General features: G+C 53.3%; 1 protein-coding gene and 1 long non-coding RNA gene across 6 annotated transcripts in view; one reads left to right on the top strand and one right to left on the bottom strand.

Moving 5' to 3' along the window:
- PRKCA (protein kinase C alpha) overlaps positions 1-27450 on the top strand; it is a 296529-nt gene that overhangs the window by 234250 nt on the left and 34829 nt on the right. For all 4 annotated transcript variants that reach the window (XM_055574947.1, XM_055574946.1, XM_055574948.1 and 1 more), the window contains exons 8-13: positions 245-341; positions 17915-18052; positions 19226-19399; positions 21323-21414; positions 23305-23367; positions 24418-24556. In XM_055574947.1, the coding sequence (XP_055430922.1) occupies positions 245-341; positions 17915-18052; positions 19226-19399; positions 21323-21414; positions 23305-23367; positions 24418-24556 (703 nt within the window). The remainder of the gene's footprint in view (positions 1-244; positions 342-17914; positions 18053-19225; positions 19400-21322; positions 21415-23304; positions 23368-24417; positions 24557-27450) is intronic.
- Positions 5-10406, bottom strand: LOC129648529 (uncharacterized). 2 transcript variants are annotated; one of them, XR_008712763.1, is made up of 3 exons: positions 10015-10406; positions 932-1124; positions 5-423 (listed from the first exon to the last, which is right to left on the bottom strand). It is a non-coding gene; the product is annotated as an uncharacterized LOC129648529 (long non-coding RNA). The 2 variants fall into 2 exon arrangements; XR_008712764.1 differs by having other exon boundaries at positions 932-1024.

Below are 27450 nucleotides of genomic sequence, written 5' to 3'. Positions count from 1 at the left end.
GAGGAAGGCTGAGTGTGTCTGTGTGAGCCAAAAGTGAATTGTCTGAAAACATTAGCACTTTCAGAGATTCAGGAGACGAACTGGCTTAAGTCCAGAGTGACCACTGTGTGTGAAGTTTCCTGGGTCCTGGCTCCCCAGTGAATGCATTTCAGAACCAGCTGGACTGGAGCCTGGGGGTGGGGGGGGATGTTGAGCCCGGTGGTGCCAGCACGGTCTCACCCTCCTCTGCCCCGTGTCTCTGAAGGTACAAGCTGCTGAACCAGGAGGAGGGCGAGTACTACAACGTGCCGATCCCCGAAGGCGACGAGGAAGGCAACGTGGAGCTCAGGCAGAAATTCGAGGTGAGACCAGCGGCGTGAGTGAACCATCTTTCTGTTCAGAAAGTTTCACTCCAGGAAGGGCCAGATTTTTGTGGTCACTGGGCTGGAAGGCAAAAGTCATGTAAATGTTAATCTTTGTCCTTATCTAAAGGCGTGAGCGTTGCGTCATCGCCTTGCTTTGCAGGCTGTTGACACTCTGGCTGTTATCCCTAGAGCATGGAGCCTGGGAACAGCCCTGCAGAGAGGGGGCTGGTTCCTGTGCGGGGAGTCGGTCCGGCATCAGCGGGGAGGTGGGCTTCTCCAGGCGGCAGCGTCCTTGGGTGTGGCTGTCGGGCCAACATCTCCCTTTTCTCTACAGATCTCTAGGAGCGGGAGCTCCCTCTCCACACCCGGGTGCTCCCTCTCCACACCCGGGAGCTCCCTCTCCACACCCGGGTGCTCCCTCTCCACAGCCGGGTGCTCCCTCTCCACACCCGGGTGGTTCTTCTCCACACCCGGGAGCTCCCTCTCCACAGCCGGGTGCTCCCTCTCCACACCCGGGTGCGCACAGCCTTCTGCCCCAGTGGTGCCACCTCTCCCTCCCCTCTTCACCCCTGCTTCTCTCTCCTCACCTGACGTCTCAGCTCTTAATGCAGTTTCTGCTCCAAGCACCTGCCTTACGCTCCAAGTCACAGCTTTCCATTTCTTGCCATTTCTCCAATCACCTGTGTGTTGGTTGTTCAAAGGACCCATGTAGTAGCTGATTGTGTCTCTGCACCAGTCTCATGGGGGCTTCCCTGGGGGCTCAGGTGGTAAAGAATCTGCCTGCAGTGCAGGAGACAGGGGTTCGATCCCTGGGTCAGGAAGATTTCCTGGAGGAGGGCATGGCAGCCCACTCCAGTATTCTTGGGCTTCCCTGGTGGCTCAGACAGAAAAATATGCCTGCAGTACAGGAGACTCGGGTGTGATCCCTGGGTCAGGAAGATCCCCTGGAGGAGGGCATGGCAGCCCACTCCAGTATTCTTGCCTGGAGAATCCCGTGGACAGAGGAGTCTGGCGGGCTACAGTCCGCAGGGTTGCAAAGAGTCAGACACAATTGAGTGACCGAGCACTCACACACGTACCTGATTCATTACCTTGTAAAGGTTCCCCTTCCTCGGGCAGTTCCCAAGCCCTAAAGAAATTCCCATGTGCACACACATGCGGCACAGAGACCCTGCACGGCCGGCACCCTTGGGTCCCTCCTCCCGCTGTTGTTTCTTCTCCCAAATATATTCCGTCCCGAAGAAGCGCACAGGTCGTACCTGCCAGTTAGAAGGTTCTGAAGGGTGTGAAACAAGACGTTCACAGTGCTCCGTCACTAATGTTGTTTTCCGTTGCTAAGTCGTGTCCGGCTCTTTGCGACCCCATGGACTGTAGCACACCAGGCTCCTCTGTCCTTCACCATCTCCAGGAGCTTGCTCAAATTCAGGTCCATTGAGTTGATGATGCCATCCAACCATCTCATCCTCTGTTGCCCCCTTCTCCTCCCGCCCTCAATCTTCCCCAGCATCAGGGCCTTTTCCAGTGAGTCAGCTCTTCCCATCAGGTGGCCAACATATTGGAGCTTTAGCTTCAGCATCAGTCCTTCCAATGAATATTCAGGGTCAATTTCCTTTAAGATGGACTGGTTGGATCACCTTGCTGTCCAGGCGACTCTCAAGAGTCTTCTCCAGCACCACAGTTTTAAAGCATCAAGTCTGCTGGGTTCAGCCTTCTTTATGTCACTGGTCACTGATCACTGACATTTGGTTAAGAGGCTGCTGACGGCAGACACTTGCAGGCAGGGCCTGGGTGCCCTCAGGAGCATGGAGGACTGGGCCGGGAGGGCGCTCTGCGGGTCTGTAGTAGAGGCCCACACTCCACTTGCAGGATCACCCCAGAGACTGCAGATGCCTGATGATCACAGGTGTGTCGGCTTTTATTTATCCTGGGGAAACATTTTGAGATTATCCTTGTTACTGATTAACAGAATGTGATCCAGTTATGATGAGCGTTAAGACGTTTAAATCACTGCACTTGAGACTCAGTTGCTAGGTTGTCTGTGGAAAGAAAGCAGGCATTCTTCTGTCTACTGCTGTTGAAATTGGATTTTCCAAAAGCCTCCATTGTCTTTGAAGCCTTTAGCTAATTCAGGATATTCTTCAGATTGGGGGAAAAAATGGTTCATTGGAGACCCCCAACAAAGTGTAGCTGTGTGTTGATTTGATCAGGCCTGCCAGTGTTACCATGGAAACCCGAGTACTTCAGATGACCTTTTGGACACAAAACAGAAAATCTATGGGCCTCATTGTGGACTCTGCTTTTCTCCCCCAAATGGCTTCCTTAATTACTTTCTGAACTGTGTGATGTTAACAGTGGGGTAAATCTATAAAATGCACATCAGTGAAAAGAGATTTTGTTTTCCTCTTTGCACGTCAGCTCTTAGAGGCAGAGCCTGAAATTGAAATGGGATGAGGTTCGGTGTTGGAAGTCATTTTCTCACCTCTGTTTGAGCAGCGTCAACAGGGATTAACACTGCTCCTCAGCAGAGCAGACTCCAGGGCAGACTCTGAAGGACGCTGCACAGGATTTCTAATATTCTGGGTCGGGGGAGGGCATGCACTTATGTGACTGTACGGCAGCCTGTTTTCAGGAGTGCGCCATGGGCTACACCCGCCTCAGAACTTGCCCGTGCTCCGTGGTAAAGGCCCTCCCCTGTGTCTCGGGTTCGTCAACCCCCGCCCCTACCTTGCATGGCCCTCCAGCCCTTTAAAGTGCCCGGCGTGCCCCTGCTCCCTTGCCGGGCACAGCTGTCCATGTCTCATCTCCACGTGGATCCAGAGAGGAGCCTCGGGTCCTGCCGTGAAGGCTTTGGAATCTAAACTTCAGGCCCCACAAGGAATCCATGTCTCCTGGTCACTTGCCCACATCCAGGGAGGGTGCCTGAGCTCGTGTCTGATGAGGGAAGCTGTCAGGGCCAAGTCTGCTCTGTAGCCCAGGGTCTGCCTCCGTTTACACAGCCAGCGCCTCGAGCACTTGGGTGAACAAACCAACTCGTGCGATGAGTGTGGTCACGCCTGGGGATGGACCAGCTCCTTTCTTAGAAAGGGGGAATTCTGGAAATTTCCATCCAGTGAATGCTGCATCTCCTTAGTGCCAAGTACCACCTGGGGGGATCGAGGCTTCAGATGGAGGCTCCCCTGGTGGCCCAGTGGCTAAGAATCCGCCTGCCAGTGCGGGGGACCCGGGTCAATCCCTGCTCTGGGAGGATCCCATGAGCTGTGGAGCAGCTAAGCCCAGGAGCCACACCTGCTGAGCCCGAACCCCCGCCCACAGCTGGGGAGCAGCCCCCGCTGGCTGGAACCAGAGAAAGTTCTCAAGCAAAGACCCAGCACAGACAAAAATAAATGAAATTTCTTTTTTAAAAAAGACAGACTTCAGACGGGACCCTGGCTCCCGAGGACACCGAGAGCATGAACAGGGGTAGGAACCTGCCCCTGACTCCCCAGCGTGCGGGTAATGTCCTGACCTCACAGGAGGCAAGCAGCATCCTCCCAGCCCCCACCCCGCAGCTGACCCAGCTGGGCAGGGCTGACCGTGGCCACAGCACGGTTCTTCCTCCGGCCCTCGGAGGCCGACCCGGCCTCACTGCTGAGGAGGCGTGGCTCGCTCGGCAGGGGCGGGGCCTCGGGGGCTGCAGGCCCAAGAGGGGCCCAGGAGCCTGCGGCCAGGAGCTTGGGGCTTGGCTTCACTTCCAGTGATGGCTTTTGTTTCCACGGCTGAGACCTGCTTTCCACTGAAGACCTGGGCCTCGGTTGTGCCCCTTCCCCGGGTGTCAGACCAAGAGATGCGGCCGCAAAGCCTCGGACCAGGAGCTCAGCGAGTTCAGCAGCTGGCGTGCCTTCAGCGGTCATTGAAAACCAGCTCACTGGCGTTTGGGCTCCTACACTGACCTTCTCCACCTTGAGCAGGGGGTGTGCGTCCTCCCGATCCCCACCCCAATCTGGGCTGCGGTCCAGGCAGGTTCCCTCCAGACTCTGAAACTGGCTGAATCACTGCATAACCCTTTCCTTTGATTTTTTTTTTTTTTAAAGCAATTTGGGCTGTTTTGTTATATCCAAGCTTGAAACAGCTTAGAGTTCTTTCTGGGTCCATTTAAGTCTAAGAATAACTGCCCAGTGACTGCATGGCAACTGTATAGAAGCGTCTCTGCTGGAGGATTTTCACCTCCTATTCCAGGTAGAGGCAGGAGGTTCAGTTCAGTTCAGGTTAGTTGCTCAGTCCTGTCCCACTCTTTGCAACCCCATGGACCACAGCACGCCAGGCCTCCCTGTCCATCACCAAATCCCAGAGTTCACCCAGATTCATGCCCATGGAGTCGGTGATGCCATCCAGCCATCTCATCCTCTGTGGTCTCCTTCTCCTCCTGCCTTCAATCTTTCCCAGCATCAGGGTCTTTTCAAATGAGTCAGCTCTTTGCATCAGGTGGCCAAAGCATTGGAGCTTCAGCCTCAACATCAGTCCTTCCAATGAACACCCAGGACTGATCCCCTTTAGGATGGACTGGTTGGATCTCTTTGCAGTCCAAAGGACTCTCAAGAGTCTTCTCCAACACCACAGTTCAAAAGCATCAATTCTTCAGTGCTCAGCTTTCTTTGTAGTCCAACTTTCACATCCATAGATGACCACTGGAAAAACCATAGCCTTGACTAGACAGACCTTTGTTGGCAAAGTAATGTCTCTGCTTTTGAATATGCTGTCTGGGTTGGTCATAACTTTCCTTCCAAGGGGTAAGTGTCTTTTAATTTCATAGCTGCAGTCACCATCTGCAGTGATTTTGAAGCCCCAAAATATAAAGTCAGCCAGTATTTCCAGTTTCCCCATCTATTTGCCATGAAGTGATGGGAGCAGATGCCATGATCTTAGTTTTCTGAATGTTGAGTTTTAAGCCAACTTTTTCACTCTCCACTTTCACCTTCATTAAGAGGCTTTTTAGTTCCTCTTCACTTTCTGCCATAAGGGTGGTGTCATCTGCATATCTGAGGTTATTGATATTTCTCCCGGCAATCTTGATTCCAGCTTGTGCTTCATCCAGCCCAGCGTTTCTCATGATGTACTCTGCATATACGTTAAATAAGCAGGGTGACAGTATACAGCCTTGATGTACTCCTTTTCCTATTTGGAACCAGTCTGTTGTTACATGTCCACTTCAAACTGTTGCTTCCTGACCTGCATACAGATTTCTCAAGAGGCAAGTCAGATGGTCTGGTATTCCCATCTCTTTCAGAATTTTCCACAGTTTATCGTGATCCATGCAGTCAAAGGCTTTGGCATAGTCAATAAAACAGAAATAGATATTTTTCTGGAACTCTCTTGCTTTTTCCATGATCCAGCGGATGTTGGCAATTTGATCTCTGGTTCCTCTGCCTTTTCTAAAACCAGCTTGAACAACAGAAAGTTCACGGTTCACATATTGCTGAAGCCTGGCTTGGAGAATTTTGAGCATTACTTTACTAGTGTGTGAGATGAGTGCAACTGTGTGGTAGTTTGAGCATTCTTTGGCATTGCTTTTCTTTGGGATTGGGATGAAAACTGAGCTTTTCCAATCCTGTGGCCACTGCTGAGTTTTCCAAATTTGCTGGTATATTGGGTCCAGCACTTTCACAGCATCATCTTTTAGGATTTGAAATAGCTCAGCTGGAATTCCATCACCTCCACTAGCTTTTTTCGTAGTGATGCTTCCTATGGCCCACTTGACTTCACATTCCAGGATGTCTAGCTCTAGGTGAGTGATCAAAGTATCGTGGTTATCTGGGTCATGCAGATCTTTTTTGTACAGTTCTTTGTATAGTTCTTCTGTGTATTCTTGCCACTTCTTAATATCTTCTGCTTCTGTTAGGGCCATACCATTTCTGTCCTTTATTGTGCCCATCTTTGCATGAAATGTTCCCTTGGTATCTGTAATCATTTTGAAGACATCTCTAGTCTTTCCCATTGTATTATTTTGCTCTATTTCTTTGCACTGATCACTGAAGAAGGCTTTCTTATCTCTTCTTGCTATTCTTTGGAACTCTGCATTCAAATGGGTATATCTTTCCTTCTCTCCTTTGCTTTTTACTTCTCTTCTTTTCACAGCTATTTGTAAGGCCTCCTCAGACAGCCATTTTGCTCTTTTGCATTTCTTTTTCATGGGGATAGTCTTGATCCCTGTCTCCTGTACAATGTCACAAACCTCCGTTCATAGTTCATCAGGTACTCTATCTATCAGATCTAGTCCCTTAAATCTATTTGTCACTTCCACTGTATAATCATAAGGGATTTGATTTAGGTCATACCTGAATGATCTAGTGGTCTTCCCTACTTTCTTCAATTTAAGTCTGAATTTGGCAATAAGGAGTTCATGATTTGAGCCACAGTCAGGCCTGGTCATTTTTTTTTTTTTTTGCTGACTGTATAGAGCTTCTCCATCTTTGGCTGCAAAGAATATAATCAATCTGATTTTGGTGTTGGCCATCTGGTGATTCCATGTGTAGAGTCTTCTCTTGTGTTGTTGGAAGAGGGTGTTTGTTATGACCAGTGCATTTTCTTGGGAAAACTCTATCAGTCTTTGCCCTGCTTCATTCCGTATTCCAAGGCCAAATTTGCCTGTTACTCCAGGTGTTTCTTGACTTCCTACTTTTGCATTCAAGTCCCCTATAATGAGAAGGACATCTTTTCGGGGTGTTAGCTCTAAAAGGTCTTGTTGGTCTTCATAGAAGCATTCAACTTCAGCTTCTTCAGCGTTCCTAGTTGGGGCATAGACTTGGATTACTGTGATATTGAATGGCTTGCCTTGGAAACAAACAGAAAGGTCAGTCAGTCAATTCAGTCGTTGAGTCATGTCTGACTCTTTGTGACCCCATGAATTGCAGCAGGCAAGGCCTCCCTGTCCATCACCAACTCTTGGAGTTCACCCAAACTCATGTCCATCGAGTTGGTGATGCCATCCAGCCATCTCATCCTCTGTCGTCCCCTTCTCCTCCTGCCCCCAATCCCTCCCAGCATCAGGGTCTTTTCCAATAAGTCAACTCTTCACATGAGGTGGCCAAAGTATTGGAGTTTCAGCCTCAGTATCCATCCTTCCAAAGAACACCCAGGGCTGATCTCCTTTATAATGGACTGGTTGGATCTCCTTGCAGTCCAAGGAACTCTCAAGTGTCTTCTCCAACACCACAGTTCAAAAGCATCAATTCTTCAGCACTCAGCTTTCTTCACAGTCCAACTCTCACATCCATACATGACCACAGGAAAAACTATAGCCTTGACTAGACAGACCTTTGTTGGCAAAGTAATGTCTCTGCTTTTCAATATGCTATCTAGGTTGGTCATAACTTTCCTTCCAAGGAGTAAGCATCTTTTAATTTCATGGCTGCAATCACCATCTGCAGTGATTTCGGAGCCCCAAAAAATAAAGCCTGATACTGTTTCCACTGTTTCCCCATCTATTTGCCATGAAGTGATGGGAGCAGATGCCATGATCTTAGCTTTCTGAATGTTGAGCTTTAAGCCAACTTTTTCACTCTCCTCTTTCACTTTCATCAAGAGGCTTTTTAGTTTATTTTCACTTTCTGCCATAAGGGTGGTGTCATCTGCATATCTGAGGTTATTGATATTTCTCCCGGCAATCTTGATTCCAGCTTGTGCTTCATCCAGCCCAGCGTTTCTCATGATGTACTCTGCATAGAAGTTAAATAAGCAGGGTGACAATATACAGCCTTGATGTACTCCTTTTCCTATTTGGAACCAGTCTGTTGTTCCACGTCCAGTTCTAACTGTTGCTTCCTGACCTGCATACAGATTTCTCAAGAGGCAGATCAGGTGGTCTGGTATTCCCATCTCTTTCAGAATTTTCCACAGTTTATTGTGATCCATACACTCAAAGGCTTTGGCATAGTCAATAAAGCAGAAATAGATGTTTTTCTGGAACTCTCTTGCTTTTTCGATGATCCAGCGGATGTTAGGACCCTTCTAAAGCCATGCCAGGTTCGTTTCAAGGCATCTCAGCCAATCTGGAGACCTTGGTGCCTCGAGGACTCAAGCAGAGATATGCTGCTCCATCAGGAAAGTGCAGGAGACAGACTCAGGCTTACATTTCCTCCATGGTTATTCCAACACCAGGATCTCAGTAAGGACAGTTTTGTTTCTCTTGTTCCCTTCAACTTGGATGTGGATTAAGATCTCTAGTCTAAAATAGAGCTTTTGGGGATTGGAATAAAATGGCCTGTTTTGAGAATGACTATAAGGAGATCTGTAATTACAGATGTACAGGGCCATGATTATAAGATGTATAGATGACAGTCGGTCCAGACCTGTCAAAGTGATGTGACATTCATACGCTGCCCAGTATCCTGTCTTAGTGGGCAAAGCCTTCTGAACACACAGCCTCATCCTTTCGTCTCTGCTGTCCTCTCTGCTCAGGAACAGGGCTGTTGTGACCCTTGCAGCCTGTGGACTTCCGGCTCAGAGAAGCAGCCCCCTCACATTTTCTCCCAGCAGCTGACCGCCCCCCACCACCACCCCATGTGAACTTGAAGAATTAATCCCATGGCTGCCTGCATAGAATTCTCTGACAAGATGGTCTCACTTGTTTTGCTCACACTAGTACTTTAAAAAGTGAAGTTATCCAATCATGATGGGTTATTTTAGGGAGAAGTTCAAGGTGAACAGAAGTACTGGTTAGCTGGCATTCGGTCAGCTGGAACTCAGCTAATCAGCTGCTTAACAGGTTTGTTTTTTGCCAGTAACCTTGGGTTCTTCAAGATACTGAGGAGCCTTCTGAATCATCAAGAAGTACATTTTGTTACACATAGTTTTGGTGGTAAGTGGGTTTGGTTTTTTTTTCTTTTACAAATAGCAGCTATCTGTGTATAAAGCGACTGGTAACTGGCTATTAGGGCTTCTGTTAGGGCTTTCCAGGTGGCTCAGTGGTAAAGAATCTGCCTGCCCATGCAACACAGGAGACCCAAGTTCGATCCCTGGGTCGTGAAGAATCCCATGGGCAGAGGAGCCTGGCGGGCTACAGTCCACGGGGTCACAGAGTCAGACGCGAGTTAGCAACTAAACAGCAACTGGCTGTTTGTTCAAAGTCACTCAGTTAACCAGGGCTCCTCCATGCCGGCACCCGCCCTGTGTCGGGGAAGGCAGAAGGAACCATGACTGTCTGAGTGTCACGGAGCTGTTGCCTTGAGCCATGTCCGGCCACACAGACGCCAGAGGAGGAAGAGAGAGGGTCTTGGCCCCTGGTTTGACACAGTTCTTCAGGGGAAGGGCTGGTCCCCGGGCCTGCAGCTGGGAGCCCTGAGCGGTGCCCCGGGCCCCCCCCACACCCCACCCACCTCCGGCCCCATCTGTGACTCCCGTCCGCCGTGTTACCCCCCTCGCCTCATCTGTGACCCCCCGTCCACGCCCCCTCGTCTGTGCCCATGACCCCTTCCCCCATCCCCCCCCACGCGCCCTGTGCCCGTGACTCCTCCCCCATCCGCCCCCCGCCCCGCCCCCTGTTCCCCGCCGCCCCGTCTGTGGCCGTGACCCCCGCCCCCTGTTCCCCGCCGCCCCGTCTGTGGCCGTGACCCCCTCCCACACCCCCCGCCCCGTCTGTGGCCGTGACCCCGCTCCCGGTGCTGTCCCCTGGGCGCCTGGCCCTCCTCTTACTCACCTCGAAGCTCTCCCTCCCCGTCCCCCAGGGGTGTCGTGACACTCCATAAAGGCAGTGGGTCCTCCGCCCTGTCCTTCCGCCGTGCCCTCTGCAAGAGCCGTCACCCGGGTTCCTGTGCCCTCCACGCCCCTGCTCTGAGGGATGCGCGATATGTCCTGTCCAAGCGGCCACGGTGCCCCAGCGAGGACACGCTCACGTGTAACCCAGCTCACGCCCGCCCTCCCCATTTCCGATCAGGTGCCTTTAGGATTCCACCTGGGAAACCGCGGCCTCGCCTGTGAGTGATTCCAGACGAGTTCCGGCCAGGCTGGAAGGCCGCGCGCCGCGGGAGGAGTGCGTCTTTTAGCTGGCGGCGCGTTTTCCTTCGTCTCTGATTGTACCTCCAGACCCAGTTCACCCTGGTTAGGGCGCACACCTCCATCAGCAAGCAGTCAGCGTGGTGTGCGCCGGTCAGGAAGACTGCTGGAAATGTGTCACAGGCCGGACTCATCCAGTTCTGATCTTCTTAAGTGAAGTGAAGTCATTCAGTCATGGCCGGCTCTCTGCGACCCCGTGGACTGTAGCCCACCAGGCTCCTCCGTCCATGGGATTCTCCAGGCAAGAATATTGGAGTGGGTTGCCATTTCCTTCTCCAGGGGATCTTCCCGACCCAGGGATTGAACCCTGGTCTCCCACATCGCAAGCACATTCTTTAACCTCTGAGCCACCAGGGAAGCCACACCTGGCTTGATACCACTCCTCTGTTTCACTTTTTTCCTCATTTCTTCCCAAGTCACTTCATTGTTGTAACCTCATCAGCCATTCTGTTACCGAAGGATCCAAGGGAACTTTGCAACTTGCATGTAAATTATTTTAAAAATCTGGTCTATTGTCACTTCTGAGAACACCACTGTCTTTGGGAGGAGCTGTTTAGGGGCCACAGACCAGCTGTGTTCCCAGTGGATTGCTCTAGTTAATAATTAAACTCAGCCCGAGATGGTTACAGCATATTCATATCTGAAGCGAGTGGAAAATGTAAACTCTCAGACACCTGGGAACAAAATTGGCAAGGAAAGGTCTCACTCCCTGCACTAAGCCAGAATCCACAGATAGTCTTTCAGACACACCGTGTGAAGAAAACATCCCACAAACGGCGCTGCTCAGTTTCTCATCTCCAGAACGCATCCCCGGCACTACAGGTGTGTCCCCTGAAGGCACTTCAAGAGATCAGTGACCCGGGTGACTGGAAATGGGGAAGGGAAAGTACTCTGAGGTTTCAGAAGCCTGAAGGGTGTGGCGATGGGCAGGTTCTCCGTGTCAGCGCACCCCCTGCGGGCGGCTGGGGGCCTGCTGTCCCCGGGGTCCCCGCGTCCCCCTACTCCTCTCTGCAGCCCCTGAGCAGGGCCCTTCTTCGGGTGCTGCAACTGTGCAGCAGCTACTGAGCAAACGAGGTGGGGGGTTCCCCGCATATGAGGCGGTGGGCATTTGAGTCCATTTGACAGATGAAGAAACTGAGGCCTGGGAGGGGTCTGCAGTGCCGGAGCTGGTCCTCCTGGCCACATTTCCCCCAAGTCCCGTCAGCCTGTTAGCATGGGGCAAGGCAGGGAGCGGGGGGCGCACAGAAAACTGCCCAGAACAGCGCAGCTGAGCCGGGCTTGAAAGCAGGTGTCCCAGCTGAGCTATAATTAGATCCCTCCTTTTTGAAAACTGGTGCAATTTAAAAAACGCTCAGTGAAGATAGGGTGAAATCAACGATTATGGAAATTTTGTGCTAAATTTAATTGCAGTCAGCCCCGCTTTCAGCATGCTTGCTGCTGTCAATTAGAGGCATTTTAGAAAAAATTTAAATTGAGTAATTGAGCAAACATATTCAGCCTTTTGGGGGAAGGATCATATTTTTTCTGTCTTTCCCTCCACGCCTGTCAGGTTTCAAACCTCTGCCCAGGTTCCTCGGGGTGCGGGAGGCACGGGAATGACCCTCACCCACACACCTGTCCTGCAGCCGCTGATGAGGGCGAGAAGTGCCTGGAACTTTCCCAGGGGTCTGAGCTTTATTGCCAGCCATGGTTTGGGTTTTCATTGTTTGTTTTTCAGGAGCTCCCACCCTGTGATCACTTAGCACACATTGAATTTCCCTGGGGGTGGCCGTTTCGCTGAATTCTGCCCTCACGTGACTCATCGTTCCATTATTTCCAGGACACAGTGGGTCTCAGGGGCTGCACCTGGCCCCCTCGGCCCTCCCTGGCATCCGTGGTTTGCAGAGCCTGGGCCCAATCAGAGGTCTGGGGAGTCAGGACACAGAGACAGCTAGCAGTGGTTGGGGCTTGTCTCCGGAAATCACGCCCTTGGCGATTCTAGGACACATTCCGGTGTCTGCCCACCTCCCACTGGCGCTGTGCCAGGCTGTGCCAGGTGTGAGGCCAGGCTCTCACACGAGAGACGAGTCACCTTCTGTGAAGGCAGAGCTGGGAAGGCAGCGTTTCCGTCTTGTTTGTGCCGTTTTGCAGTATTTACGGGAACTTCCTTTCTGTGGGCCATTCTAGTAAACTTGGGCGTATTTCTAAACTCGGCTAAGAGTCCAGTCAGAATGCGGTCGGTCATTGTCACACTGAGTGAAGTAAGTCAGACAAAGAAGGAGGGATAGCGTACGACATCCTTTATATGCAGAACCTAAGAAGAAATTCTATAAATTTCTATAAATGAACTTATTTACAAAACAGATACAGACGCACAGACTTAGAGACCAAACTTCTGGTTGCTGGTGGGAAGGATGGGGAAGGATAGCTGGGGAGTTTGGTGGGAAGGATGGGGGAAGGACAGTTGGGGAGTTTGGTGGGAAGGATGGGGAAGGATAGCTGGGGAGTTTGGTGGGAAGGATGGGGGAAGGACAGTTGGGGAGTTTGGTGGGAAGGATGGGGAAGGATAGCTGGGGAGTTTGGTGGGAAGGATGGGGAAGGACGGTTGGGGAGTTTGGTAGGATGGATGGGGGAAGGACGGTTGGGGAGTTTGGTGGGAAGGATGGGGAAGGACAGCTGGGGAGTTTGGTGGGAAGGATGGGGAAGGACGGCTGGGGAGTTTGGTGGGAAGGATGGGGAAGGAAGGCTGGGGAGTTTGGTGGGAAGGATGGGGAAGGATGGCTGGGGAGTTTGGTGGGAAGGATGGGGAAGGACGGCTGGGGAGTTTGGTGGGAAGGATGGGGAAGGACGGCTGGGGAGTTTGGGGTGGGTGTATGTGTGTGTGTTAGTTGCTCAGTCGTGTCCACCTCTTTTTCGACTCCATGGACCATAGCCCACCAGGCTCCTCTGTCCATGGGATTCTCCAGGCAAGAATACTGGAGTGGGTTGCCATTTCCTCCTCCAGGGGATCTTCCCGACCCCGGGATCAAACCCACTTCTCTTATGTCTCCTCTGCTGGTAGGCGGGTTCTTTACTACTAGCACCACCTGGGAAACGCCTTTGTCATTGTTCAGTCGCTCAGTCGTGTCTGACTCCTGGTGGCCCCGTGAATGGCAGCACGCCAGGCTCCCCTGCCCTTCAGTGTCTCCCGGAGCTTGCCCAAACTCATGTCCATTGAGTCGGTGATGCCATCCGACCATCCCATCCTCTGTGGCCCCTGCCCTAAGCTGTGTTTAAAAGGATAGCTAACAAGGACCTACTGCACAGCACGCAGAACAGTTTTACAGAGAGCCTTGATGCGAGGGGCGCAGCGGGTGCGTGTGCGTGTGGCTGCGTCCCTTTGCTGTCCCCCGAGGGGCGCAGCGGGTGCGTGTGTGTGTGGCTGCGCCCCTTTCTGTCCCCCGAGGGGCGCAGCGGGTGCGTGTGTGTGCGGCTGCGCCCCTTTGCTGTCCCCCGAGGGGCACAGCGGGTGCGTGTGTGTGCGGCTGCGTCCCTTTGCTGTCCCCCGAGGGGCGCAGCGGGTGCGTGTGTGTGTGTGGCTGCGTCCCTTTGCTGTCCCCCGAGGGGCGCAGCGGGTGCGTGTGTGTGTGTGGCTGCGTCCCTTTGCTGTCCCCCGAGGGGCGCAGCGGGTGCGTGTGTGTGTGGCTGCGTCCCTTTGCTGTCCCCCGAGGGGCACAGCGGGTGCGTGTGTGTGTGGCTGCGCCCCTTTCTGTCCCCCGAGGGGCGCAGCGGGTGCGTGTGTGTGTGTGGCTGCGCCCCTTTCTGTCCCCCGAGGGGCGCAGCGGGTGCGTGTGTGTGTGGCTGCGTCCCTTTCTGTCCCCCGAGGGGCGCAGCGGGTGCGTGTGTGTGTGTGGCTGCGTCCCTTTCTGTCCCCCGAGGGGCGCAGCGGGTGCGTGTGTGTGTGTGTGTGCGTGTGTGTGTGTGTGTGCGTGTGTGTGTGGCTGCGCCCCTTTGCTGTCCCCCGAGGGGCGCAGCGGGTGCGTGTGTGTGTGGCTGCGTCCCTTTGCTGTCCCCCGAGGGGCGCAGCGGGTGCGTGTGTGCGTGTGTGTGCGTGTGTGTGTGTGTGTGTGTGTGGCTGCGTCCCTTTGCTGTCCCCCGAGGGGCACAGCGGGTGCGTGTGTGTGTGGCTGCGCCCCTTTCTGTCCCCCGAGGGGCGCAGCGGGTGCGTGTGTGTGTGTGGCTGCGTCCCTTTCTGTCCCCCGAGGGGCGCAGCGGGTGCGTGTGTGTGTGGCTGCGTCCCTTTCTGTCCCCCGAGGGGCGCAGCGGGTGCGTGTGTGTGTGTGGCTGCGTCCCTTTCTGTCCCCCGAGGGGCGCAGCGGGTGCGTGTGTGTGTGTGTGTGCGTGTGTGTGTGTGTGTGCGTGTGTGTGTGGCTGCGCCCCTTTGCTGTCCCCCGAGGGGCGCAGCGGGTGCGTGTGTGTGTGGCTGCGTCCCTTTGCTGTCCCCCGAGGGGCGCAGCGGGTGCGTGTGTGCGTGTGTGTGCGTGTGTGTGTGTGTGTGTGTGTGGCTGCGCCCCTTTCTGCCCCCCGAAACCATCACAACGTTGTTCATCACCTACACTCCAATACAAAACAAAAAGTGTTTTTAAATAACATTTAAAAAAAAAAAAGAGAAATTGCAATCGGTCCAGAAAATAAGTACCACAAGAGGGCAGTAAAGATTTGCAAGTAAAAGATTTCCCCAAACGCTGCCCCAGAAGAGCGCCACGGGCCCCACTGCGCCTCTGCCCTTCCTGCTGGGCGTGAAGGCGGGCTTCCCGCTTGATGCTCCCGAGTGTTCTTTGACTGGCGGGACTTGTCTTGGTCCTGGGGAAGATGCCCGTGGTCCAGTGGTTCCCACACTCACCTCTGGCAGGAGCCCAGCTCACTTGATACCTACTCTGCTTTCTTAGGACAGAGAACTCCCCGCTTCTGGGCAATATTGCCAGCAGTCTGGAAACTCATTTCCTTTGTTGACATTGAGTTCGTTTGGCTCTGACCCTGCCAGCACCGACTTACAAAGCCAGCACCATGGCCATCCCAACGGGGAGCGTTTTAGCAGGAAAAGGGTTTGTTGTTTGTTGTTTAGTCGCTGAGTCATGTCAGACTCTCTGTGACCCCATAGACTGCAGCCTGCCAGGCTCCTCTGTCCTTGGGATTCTCCAGGCAAGAACACTGGAGTGGGTTGCCATGCCCTCCTCCAGGGGATCTTCCCGACCCAGGGATCGAACTGCATCTCTTGCATTGGCAGGTGGATTCTTTACCACTGAGCCTCTAGAAAAGGATACAGGTTTCAAAAAATTACCAAGTGCCCCAAATCCTCTTCCAATGACGTTCCGTGGCCTTGAGCTCCCATTAGGCGGGCATCAGGCAGATGTGTGCCCTCAGCTCCCTGGTGAGAGAAAGACGGGCTCTCTCCAGACGGAAAAACTTGACAGGGTGAAGTTTCTGGTCCCGGAAGCTCACACACGGAAGTCTGGACTCTCGGCCACTGGGCGGGACAGACCCAGCGGCCATTCCGGGACCTCTGGAGTGGTGGGACCAGTGGGCTCTTAGCACCGGACTGAGCCAGCCTGTGCCGGTTGTCGGCCGTCGGCGCGTGGATCTGGGAGACGGGCAAGCAGGTTGCGTGCAGGAAAGCATCACAGCTAGTACTAAGGTAGGGACACTTGGGTCCAGAAGAACCAGGGACTTTATATTTTCCACAGTGGCCCGACTGCTAATGCGTCACGGGTCCGCTTGTCTCCCGAGAGAGTGGCTGAGTTGCCATGACAACAGAGGCCTGCCAGCGGCCGGTGAATCCGGCAGCAGTGACAGCCGGTGTGGACGTGTCCGTAAAAACATTTCTCATCAAGAAGATGACCTCACGTGGTTTCCCGTAAATTTTTGCTCTCCCGAATAAGTTCTTCACTCACCACACCGTTTGGCTGCCGAACAGCTTTTTCCTGTGCTGGTCATGAAAGATACTCGGTAGGGACTTAATTCAGGGACATCTGAGGCTCTTAACTGTAGCCATTCTGCCAGCTTGGCGAGGACAGAGGCAGACTGTCTTTAAATCCAGCTGCAAATGAGGAATGATTTCAGAACCTGCGTGATGTGGGGCGAAAGGAGGCAAATAAGAATCCCCAGGCCAGATTCTGGCTGCTGTCTGTTTTTGTAACTAAAGTTTTACTGGAGCACAGCCACGCAAGTTCACCTGTTCATTCACAAAGTTCTTATGCTACCTATGCGTGCCAAGTCACTTCAGCCATCTCTGACTCTTTGCAACCCCAGGGGCTGTAGCCCGCCAGGCTCCTCTGTCCATGGGATCCTCCAGGCAAGAATACTAGAGTGGGTTGCCATTTCCTCCTCCAGGGGATCTTCCTGACCCAGGGATCACACCCACGTCTCTTGTGTCTCCTCTGTTGGTAGGCGGATTCTTTACCATTAGCACCACCTGGGAAGCTCACATCTCCTGCATCAGCAGGCAGGTTCTTTTACTGATCACGCCACCTGAGAAGCCCACGATCCCTATGAAAGGTTGTTTTGATCAGAGAAAAGCGTCACCTCACAGCGCAGCATGTGATGAGCATGGTCAGGCTTCGCTTCATTCTTCCTTTAACCAAAATGCTAGTGCAGACCTCACGCCGAGTGCAGCACTGGGGCTGGGTCTGCGGGGCAGGGGTGGAGGCTCGTCCTGTGAAGGCACAGCTGCCCCGCAGAGCCAGGCGCGAGCAGCCTGCCGAGTGGGCATGGACGAAGGAGGCTTCTGCTCAGAGAGGGGGCGTGGACAATTCCTTGAGAGCCTTCTTGGCCACTAAAGCAAACACGTCAGATCCCACATTCCCCCAAAGAGCAGAGCACCGACATCCTGGTGGTCTGGTCATGCCCAAAATCTCCCGAAAGCTTCTTCACCTCCTGCCATCTCCCTGGGAGCCGTTAACTTGAGGGGTGTTAACCAAGTGACCAGTGGGTAAAACCCCTCTGGGGAACTCACAGGTCACGACCCAGGATCTGTCAGGTGCAGAGAGCACCGCGGGATCCATGGGAAACCAGATGCTCTTACAGGTCACCATTTTTCAGGAGTCCAACTCTTCACCTGAAAAAGAAACCTCTGTTCTCCTTCCTGTGCCTTTTAACGCAGCAGTGAGTCACCCCACAGCCTGCCGTGAAAGCATTTTCCTCCAGGGAACACACACTCCCTCTTCTTGCGGGCGCAAGTTATCTTTCTGCAAATCTTAGATTGGAAAATCTACAAATAAGGGAAGAATCAGTACACAGTTACTTACGTTTCTTTCTTTTATTACGTTAGATACAAAGTTATCTAACATAGTTAAAGATACAAAGAGTTTCTTGTATGGGTGAGGGCAGCTTCTCGTTCCTTTGTAAATGTCGCCCTTGGGGTGAGTGCAGCGATGACGGTAGGAATAGACATCTCGAGGCCCCGCTTCCTTTCCTCACCCGTGTCCCCTCCCACCGCCCACCCAGAACCGGCACCCAGCTTAGTCAGTTTCCTGTCACTTTTGTCCCTGAGGAAATGGCTGACTGTTTTCACGTGTGTTATTGTTTAGAAAGCCAAGCTTGGCCCTGCCGGCAACAAAGTCATCAGTCCCTCCGAGGACAGGAGACAGCCTTCCAACAACCTGGACAGAGTGAAGCTCACGGACTTCAACTTCCTCATGGTGCTGGGCAAAGGCAGCTTTGGGAAGGTGAGCTGGCCGTGTCCAAGCTGGGTGGGGCTTCCGTGGAGGACGTGGGGCCGGTTGGTCCAAGTCTCCCCGAGGACTCCGGGGCAGCCCTCTAGACGTCCCCTGGTTCCGCCACATTTTCAGGGGCTTCCCACTTCAGCACATTAAAAACGACTTATCCAAAAAGCCAGACAGGGCCCCCTGTGCCACCATTTCAGGGTTCAGGATGGAGTCCGCGCCACACAATGGTGGCTGAATAATTTTCACAACTGAAAATTAAATGTTGGCTTGTAGTAAATGAACATTATAGTTGAGAGATACCAGACCGGGTTTCCTCTGTGTCCAGTCTGCGTATCTGCATCTGCTGGGTCCAAATCTTACGGCGGAGCCAGGGGCTGGCTTCAATCCTCCTGCTTTCTTTTGGATTTGGGTCCTAACTCCTGGCTTGTGAGGAGCATGTAAAGGTCAGTCAGGTGTCTGCTCTGAGGGTCCTCCAGAGATGACGGTACTCCTGAGATGACGGTGCTCCTGAGATGACGATGCTCCTGAAGTACCTGCTGATGCAGAGGAGGATGTCAAGCATCATTTTCAGCGGCCGCAATGGCGCCCTCGTGTGGTTATGGCCCACACAGCATGTACGTCTTGGTGGCCTAGAAGCTATCAGCCCAGTCCAGTCACTCAGTCGTGTCCAACTCTTTGCGACCCCGTGGACTACAGCACGCCAGGCTTCCCTGTCCTTCACCATCTCTCAGAGCTTTCCCAAACTGTATGCTGGAGGAGTTTAACGTGCAGCAGTCTATGGGGTTGCAAAGATCTGGACACAACGGACAACTAACACACACACAAAACGCAGTGTTTGAGAACTGGCACCTCCTGAAGTGGAGCTTTCTTCATGTCGGTGAATCTGCTGGGACTTGCCTGGTGCTCAGTGGCTAAGACTTCACCTTCCAGAACAGGGGTTGCAGGTTCAGTCCCTGGTCGGGAACTAAGATCCCACATGCCTCTTGGCCAAAAAACCAAAAGCAGAAAATAGAAGCAATATTGTAAAAGATTCAATAAAGACTTTAAAAATGAGCCACATCAAAAAAAATCTTTAAAAGAAAATTGACGGGTCTGTACACACATTCCCGCACCCCCCCCCCCACCCCCGTGCCATGTGCCCGGATGTTCAGGTTGCCCTCCGTCTGCCGGCAGGTGATGCTGGCCGACCGGAAGGGGACCGAGGAGCTGTACGCCATCAAGATCCTGAAGAAGGACGTGGTCATCCAGGACGACGATGTGGAATGCACCATGGTGGAGAAGCGGGTGCTGGCCCTGCTCGACAAGCCACCGTTCCTGACGCAGCTGCACTCCTGCTTCCAGACAGTGGTGAGGGTCCTGGGACCTGCCCCCTGCCCTCGCCACAGGGTCCTTGCGCCGCACCCCCAGCCTTCCTCCTGGGAGAAGACATTAGCCCACATCCTCCTCTCCCAATCAGACTGAGTACTACTGGGGAATTCAGGGCATCCCTTACTTATAGACTTGGCATTAATTCCATTTGATTCTGTGAATGCTTCTGTCAAAGGTTTTCTTAACACACACCGGGCAATGTGTTAAGGCTTAGAGATACAAAACGGTAGCTCACAGTCCTGGCTCGTTAAATCCTGGTACAGCTGCCAAATTGGCATCAGAGCATCAGGAGACCCATGTCCTAGAAGAGGATGTTCTTGAGTAATGCACACGCAGGGGTGGCAGTCTGGCCTGTTTTGTGTGAACGGTCCCTGAGCTCTAAGAGAGGCTTTATAAAAAGAATATTATTTTGTAACACAAGAAAATTAGATGATTTCAAGGTCCATAAATGGTTTTCTCGGGACATAGCCTGGCGCCTTCACTAACCTGGCATCAAGGGCTTTCTGACTACAAAGGCTCAGCTGAGTAGTCGCAAGACACACACAAAGCCTAAAATATTTCCTGTCTGGCCCTTTACAGAAAAGGTTTGCAGAGCCCTGTCACACAGGTTAACTTAAGAGAGGACAAAATAATTTCCACTAATCAGCCAAGTCTGGGGCATGGTGCTGGCAGGTAACCTACAAGAAATACAAACACTTAGATGTTTATATTTATATGTGTGTGTCCTATACGCCGCACCGTAGTGAGGCGTTCCCAAAGGCAAGCTCTCCATGCCTCAACGGCGGTCCTGAACACGTGGCTCGGTGATCAGCAGTAGTGACGGGCCCGCAGCCTGCAGTCCGGAGTGGATGGGGGGCCGCAGAGCCAGTCCCGGCCACCAGGGGGCAGCCAGGCGCGGGCAGCCGAGTGATGGTCCGTCTCCCAGCCCCTCCCAGTAGCGTCCAAATGAGAATCTAGCAATAGGCGAAGGAGAGGGAAAAGCCCCAGCCGGGATCCTGTCAGCCCGGTTACACTGATTAAGCTCTGGAAAGCTACAAAGCAGAGAAGTAAAATTGAAATTAAAGTTCATAACAGGAAAGCGAGGGATTGAGGCTCCCAGTGCCCTTTCCTGGCTGTTAGCTCCAGTTCTGTCCCTTTTTCCTCCCTGCACACCACTTTAATGTTTAATAACCTCTGTGAAATGGTGGTGTTTTCTGGAAGAGAGCAGAGGCCAGCGTTTACCTTGTGCTGCGCTGTTATCTCCCTCCTAAGCCCCCTCCACCTCCCATCTGTCCCAGTGTAATATCCTTATAAATGCGCAGACTCACGGAGTTCTATGACGTGTGCTTCGCGGGCCAACATGTAGCGTGTCAGCCAGAGAGAAAGTCAGAAACAGCATTTGGGCGAACGTGGATGCAGAGCACTGATCGGCCTCCCCACACACAGCCCCACCCACGGCAGAGGACCCTGAGGTCTACGGGGTAGAAGCCCCCCGACCCATGAGGTCTGCTCTCAGACACGTCTGGGCAAACACATCACCGTCCATCACTGCACTGCCGACCACTGGTTAAAGAATTGGCCCGTGTGGACTCTTCACGCCAGCCCCAACTTAGAAATGAAAAGGAAAAAAGGGAGGAAGGTTTGAGGCCGTTTCCATCATTGGGAGCATCTCTAACCAGAGGGGTGGACAGGGCAACCGAGAGCTGAAGTTTCAGGGCTATGTCATGACTTTATGTTTTCTGAGGTCCTCACACAGCGGGGCTTTTTACTAATTCTTTCTTGGGGGGAGAAAACTGTGATGGGCTCCGCCGAGCAGACGTGCCAGCGCGGCCCACGTTTCCCCAACGAGAAAGCAGACCGCGGGCTGGAGCGGGGCCCCCGGTCGCGGAGGAGCCCGCTCACCGGTCGAACCTCGGCCCTCAGGACCGGCTGTACTTCGTCATGGAGTACGTCAACGGCGGAGACCTCATGTACCACATCCAGCAGGTCGGGAAGTTCAAGGAGCCGCAAGCAGTGTGAGTAGCTTGTTAGGTGCTCTCAGCGTGGCCGGGGGTCTGGAAGTGGGGCTCCGCCAGCTTGGGGTGAAGTGCTGTTACCTCCCCAGGGCAGGACGGTCGGCAGGGTCCGCCTGCGCGCGTCCCCCGGAGACCGGAGACCGGGGACCTTCATTCTTCCTGTCGCTGGGAGCTGCAGGGGGGGCGGGCCTCGGGGGCTTGACAGCATCGGGGGGCTCCCGGCCAGAGGAGATGGGAGGGTGGGGGGCTGGTGTAGGAGGTGCGGACAGCCTGCAGAAAAGGAGCGGAGCAACCTTGGAGCCCCGGGGGCATCAGGAGAGGCGTTGCGCGGGAAGGGAACCGGGGCTGGGTGCCACGGTGACGCCCCCGTAGGCTTCGGAGGGGCCGCCGTCCAGGAGGAGGTCGGGGGAGGTTTCAGTGGGGTACCCGCACCTCGAGGCCCGCAGGCAGGAATCCGCGCCATCAGAGAGACGCGGGCTCCAGGGAAGACGGAGAATCTAGAGGCAGGACCGTTGACGACCTGGAGAATCAGCCCGTATTCCAGGGCCAGGAAGTCACGAGTAACTCAGAGAGGCAAAGCTCTTTCACCCCCAGTGGAGATGTGTAGTGCCAGGAACCCCAGTTAATCACCTGATCAAACGTCCATCGGGCTCCAGCGGACGTTCAGTCTAAACAATAAACCCGAGCCGCCCTGGCCCACGTGGGGTGAGCCAGCCTGGGGAGACCCACCAGAGGCAGAGCAGGGCGTTCTTGGGGGCTCGCTCAAAACAAGGGCAGGGCTGCTGGTTTCTGCTTTTATTTTTCCTTTCCGTTTTCAGAAAGCCCTCGCCTGACCCGGTCTCTTATGTTGTTAGTTACAAAGCATTAAAGCAAGTGAGTGACAGAGCTGAGCCTGACTGCTCAGAGCTGTTGGAGCCAAGGGCAGAACAGCCTCCCTCCATCGAGAGGAAACCCACGGGCGTCCCACTTAGTACCTTCAACTGTATCTGTGTTGCTGGAAGGTTTTATATTTTAAAAATACAGAAAAACAGGAGAAAGCCACAGGAAAGTCACCCGTGACCCCTTCTCTCCTCTCCACCTCCCGCCAGCACTCAGAGACGGCCCCCTGCTGAGAGTGTGGTCCTTGTCATCAGGGGTCCTTCCTCCGCTCCTGTAAAAACACTCATGTAAACACGTGTGCTTACTGAAGCCTCGCGAGAGTGCTGTTTGCACAGGCAGAGTCTTGTGGCTTCTCAGGCTTCAGGAACTAAACACAAAAGCAGATTTTAAAACCTCCTTCAGTGTTTATTTGGAGTTTCAGATATTGATCCATTAACAACTCTGAAGCCATGGCTGTAACTCCTTCCTATCATGAATTATTTAAAGGGTGCACCAGGTATGAACTGTGGCCTGGGGCCCACTCCCCCAGCGCCTGGGGTGAGGGTGTGGGGGTGAGTAAACCAGCCCCAGAGTTCAGCTCACACTGACCTTTCTCTTCCAGGGCAGACGGGTGTTTTCAAACACTACCGTATTCTGTCCTTAAGGGGGAAAATGGAGATTTGCTCAGTCTACTGTAGCCCTGACACAGGACAGCCTGGCAGACAGCGACCCTTTAAAAGATTGTGCTTGGAATTTCTTTTAAGCAGTAAATTACCTGTCCACCTGCCCCAGACAAGAAGGGCTTGTTTTCAGGCAGGTAATAAACCTGCTTCACTGATTTTATCAGCCGTGTCATCCCTTGGGGAACTGGGGTCATAAAACCACAGAAGGTTGGAGCTGCCTGTAGGGCAGTGTCTCTGGCGGTCAGGCTCTCCCTTCCTGTGCCATTTTGATGCCTGATCTTGAGGGCAGAAAGTATCCAGGAGGCCGGAGGGAACAAGCCGGACGCCTGACAGACATTTTCTGTTGCAGGTTCTATGCGGCAGAGATTTCCATCGGGCTGTTCTTTCTTCATAAAAGAGGAATCATTTATCGGTGTGTATCGAGGCCCTGCTGCCCGCAGCACAGAGGAGGCTTTGCTGGCCCTCTGGACTCCATGGGCGTGTGCTTCTGTTGCGGGGAGAGGGGCTGTCAACGTGGAGAGGACAATCCCCCCTACCCCATCGTGGAGACCTGCTGGGACCCACCGTTCTCTGCAGCCTCCGGGCAAATGTGGACCAGCTTCTGGTTTCTGGATCTCAGAGACAGCATATCTCATTTCTGCTTCTGCAAGAAAATGAGCTTTTCTTTCCCCTGCCGGCTCCCTCCTCTGCCTTTCGTGTAGCGTGAGGGTCGGGGACCTGTGAGGGCTGAGTTTCTGCTAGTGATGCTCAGCAGAGGAGCGCAGGGTGCTGAGGCGGGCGGGGAGAGGGGGGCCGCCGGATCCGGTTCCTGCCGTTGCTGGTTACAGTGAAGGCAGGACGTCGGCCAGCACTAACCGGAGAGTGACCAGGACACGGCGCAAAATGGGGGGCCGAGTGCACTCTGCGGTGGTTCTCAGCCTGCAGTTTGCACCCCGGTGGGGGAGCCTGAGCCCTCTGGGTGGGACAGTAACAAACCGGGGAGTGCGGGCCCCGCGGGGCTGCTCCGCTGAGTCTCCGGAGGTTCACCTGCAGTCACGGTGGGAATCACTGGCTCCGTCACTCAGTCTGATTTATTAAGTATCTGCTGTACCCTAGGTGGGCTTCACAGGTGGCGCTAGTGGTAAAGAACCCGCCTGCCAACGCAGGAGACAAGAGACACGGGTTTGATCCCTGGGTTGGGAAGATCCCCTGGAGGACGGCATGGCAACCCACTCCAGTATTCCTGCCTGGAGAAGCCCATGGACAGAGGAGCCTGGTGGGCTACAGTCAGTGGGGTCACACAGAGTTGGACAGGACAGAGGCGCCTTGGCATGCACACCAGTACCCTAGGCACTGCGCTGCCTCCAGAGATGGAAAATCGCTAAGTGGCAGGCCCCACCCCAGCTCTCCCAGGCCTGTAGGCACGAGGCAGAGCGAAGCGGTTTCGTGCGGAGGGACGCTGATGGCGCCTGCTTCCTTGCAGGGACCTGAAGTTAGACAACGTCATGCTGGACTCGGAAGGACACATTAAGATCGCGGACTTCGGGATGTGCAAGGAGCACATGATGGACGGCGTCACGACCAGAACCTTCTGCGGGACCCCCGACTACATCGCCCCGGAGGTAGGCCCCTCGCTGCCGTGAAGCACGACCGCTCGTGGGGTGTGGGTGGGATCCGGCATCACCCGTCAGTGTGTGCGGAGCAAATACAGAAACAGAAAGCACGAGAGCCCCGTGCACACAGCAAGGACACGTCCTGCTTCACGGAACTTTTGTTTCTGTTACACGTACGTGTGAGGTGGGTGGTGGTAAAATGCATTTCTTACAGTCACAGGCAAAGGAGTGTAAGACCCGCCACGGGGTGGAGAAGGAGGGACCTTGCTTGGGAGAGGCTCCGTGTGGAAACACGGGCTCAGGGGTGGTTCCAATGATGGGATTTTAGCAAAATCAGAGTGATTTAATGTTTTGCTTTGTTTTTTATTGAAGTATAGTTGATTTATAATGTCATGTTAGTTTCAGGTTTACAACAAAGTGATTCAGTTATTATAAGAATATATTCATGGTCTTTTCCATTGTGGGTTGTTATAAGACACTGAATGTGGCTCCCTGTGCTGTACAGTAGGTCCTTGCTGATTATCTGTTGTGTATAGAATGGTGTGTATCCATTAATCCCGAGCTTCTAATTCGTCTCTGCCCCTCTTTCCCTTTTGGTGACCACCAGTTTGTTGTCTGTGTCAGAAAACCAGAGTGATTAGCCCATCAGACACCATGCTGTTTTATAGGTAGTACTTGGTTCTCCAAAGGTGACCCGGTGTTAAAGAACCCGCCTGCCTATGCAGGAGATGCAGGTTCCATCTCTGGGTCAGAAGATCCCCTGGAGAAGGGAATGGCAACCTAGTCCAGTATTCTTGCCTGGAGAATCCCATGGACAGAGGAGCCTGGCGAGCTGCAGCCCATGGGGTCGCACAGAGTCAGACACGAGTGAGCGACTAAACAGCAGCAAGTGCCCTCAGCAGCACGCGGGTGTGGGTCCTGGAGTCTCGGCGGGACGAGCACACCCACGAGGCCTGGCGGAGCGGCTGCAGGACCATGTGCTGATGGCAGGGGCCGTGCTGCTCTGGCTCTGTTACTGCACACGTGGAGCAGTTTTCATCCTATATTATGGAGCTTCCCACATGCCAGTGACTGGGCGGGTTACCACCCTGGGTCGCTGTGTGGCCCACTTTCTGCCCTGTGGACGGCACAGTCCCTTCCCCACTGAGCTCCGGCACGGAGCAGGTGATGAATTCCAAGTTAGGCCAACCTTTAGCTCTTTGTAGAGCTCTCATGTTAGCTGTTGGTGACATTGTGGTATTTATTCAACATGCTGCCTTACGTATTTATCTTTGAGGCAGTAGCGAGGGCAAGACATGAGCTTGGAGATCTGACCAATGTGAGCGCCAATCCAGACTTTATTATTTCTAAGCTGTGGGAGCTCAAGCAAGTGACCTAACCTCTCCGAGCCTCTGTTTCTGCAGTGGCAAGTCAGGGACAGTACTGTGTTCCCTGCAGAGCTGCTCTGAGAACTAAAGGCGCCTGTACAGTGTTTGTACCCGGATCCCTCTGTCACAGCCATTATTCCCAAACGGAAGCCAGCCTTTATTCCTTTGTCAAGGGCTTTTTTTTTTGTTTGGCTTGTTATATTCCTAGTTAGAAACATAGGCTTAGAATATTTACCTAAAAACTTAAATTCTGAATTACATGTCCAGTTATTCTCTTGATCTTTAATTTGCCTAACCTCTTTACCTGCAAAGAACCACACTTTAGTTTCTCCAGGTATATCGTGAGTTTAAATATTTTTCAAATATGAAGGATAAAGAAATGGTACAGAAAAAATACGCCCTCTGGATGCAGTATTTATTCTGGAGGCTTCTCCTGGCTGACATGGATTAAACAGGCTGTTATTGTGAGCTGTGCCAGCTCCAAGTACCACCCACCAGATGCTGCCAAAGCTTGACGGCAGGGAACGGCAGCAGTTTCAGGAATCAAGGTGGCTTTGAGCTTCCTCTCCATCAAGACCAGGTCTCTGCTGATCAAACAGCTTCTCATGTTCGGTAATGCCTCAGCCATCTGATATCACCAGTGATGAGAGCATTCCACATAGATGAAATGTCCCAAATAATTGAAGTTTGTTGCCTTTTCCCCAAGGTTCCTCGCTGTATGAATTTCATACAGCGGCTGTATCACTACCAGCTTAGTGGGTTACAGCAGTACAGATCTACTCTCTTACAGCTCTGGAGGCAGGAGTCAAAATTCAGTCTCACTGGGTTACTGTGGAACTGCTGACAGGGTGACCGTCCCTGCAGCAGCTGCAGGGTGACTGTCTCCTTTTCTAGCCTCTGGAGCTGGTCCTCGGCTCGTGGTCCCCCCCGCCGTCTGCGCTGACAGAATCACATCTCAGAATCTCTCCGTCTCTTTCAGCCCCAGCCCTCCAGCCTCCCTCTCATCAGGACCGTTGGGGTTGCATGGGCTTCACCCAGATACTCCAGAGTCACCTTCCCATCTCAGAATCTATAACTTATCCACAGCTGCAACATTTCTTTTACTAAGTGGAAGTAGCGTGTCTCCAGATTCTGGGGGTAAGGATCTCTGAGGGAAGGGAGTGTGGTTCAGCCCACCGCCTCTCACTTAAGTGATACCTCCTTCCCCCGCCCGAGTGTACCGCTAACGTATCGTGGTGACGCTGAGCTTCTGTAAGCCTGTGCTCTTCGGTGTGTATGTTTTTTTAGTGCTGTGCAGCGTGACCACGTGTCAGCTGACGTCTCCAGCACCCTGTCCGGGTACAGATCGGCTGGCCGCCACAGCAGCTCCCCTGTCATCCTTTCGTAACCACACCGACCCGCTTCCTGCACCCCACCCATCCCTGACCCCCGGCAACCACTCTTCTCTCTTCCGTTGCATAATATTGTCATTTCAAGAATGTTATAGGATGCAGTCATACAGTCTCACCTTTTCAGATTGGCTTTTTCCTCTAAGCA

Source organism: Bubalus kerabau, chromosome 4, assembly GCF_029407905.1.
Source record: "Bubalus kerabau isolate K-KA32 ecotype Philippines breed swamp buffalo chromosome 4, PCC_UOA_SB_1v2, whole genome shotgun sequence".
Classification (NCBI taxonomy): Eukaryota; Metazoa; Chordata; class Mammalia; order Artiodactyla; family Bovidae; genus Bubalus; species Bubalus kerabau.
This window is presented reverse-complemented; position numbering and strand designations above follow the sequence as displayed.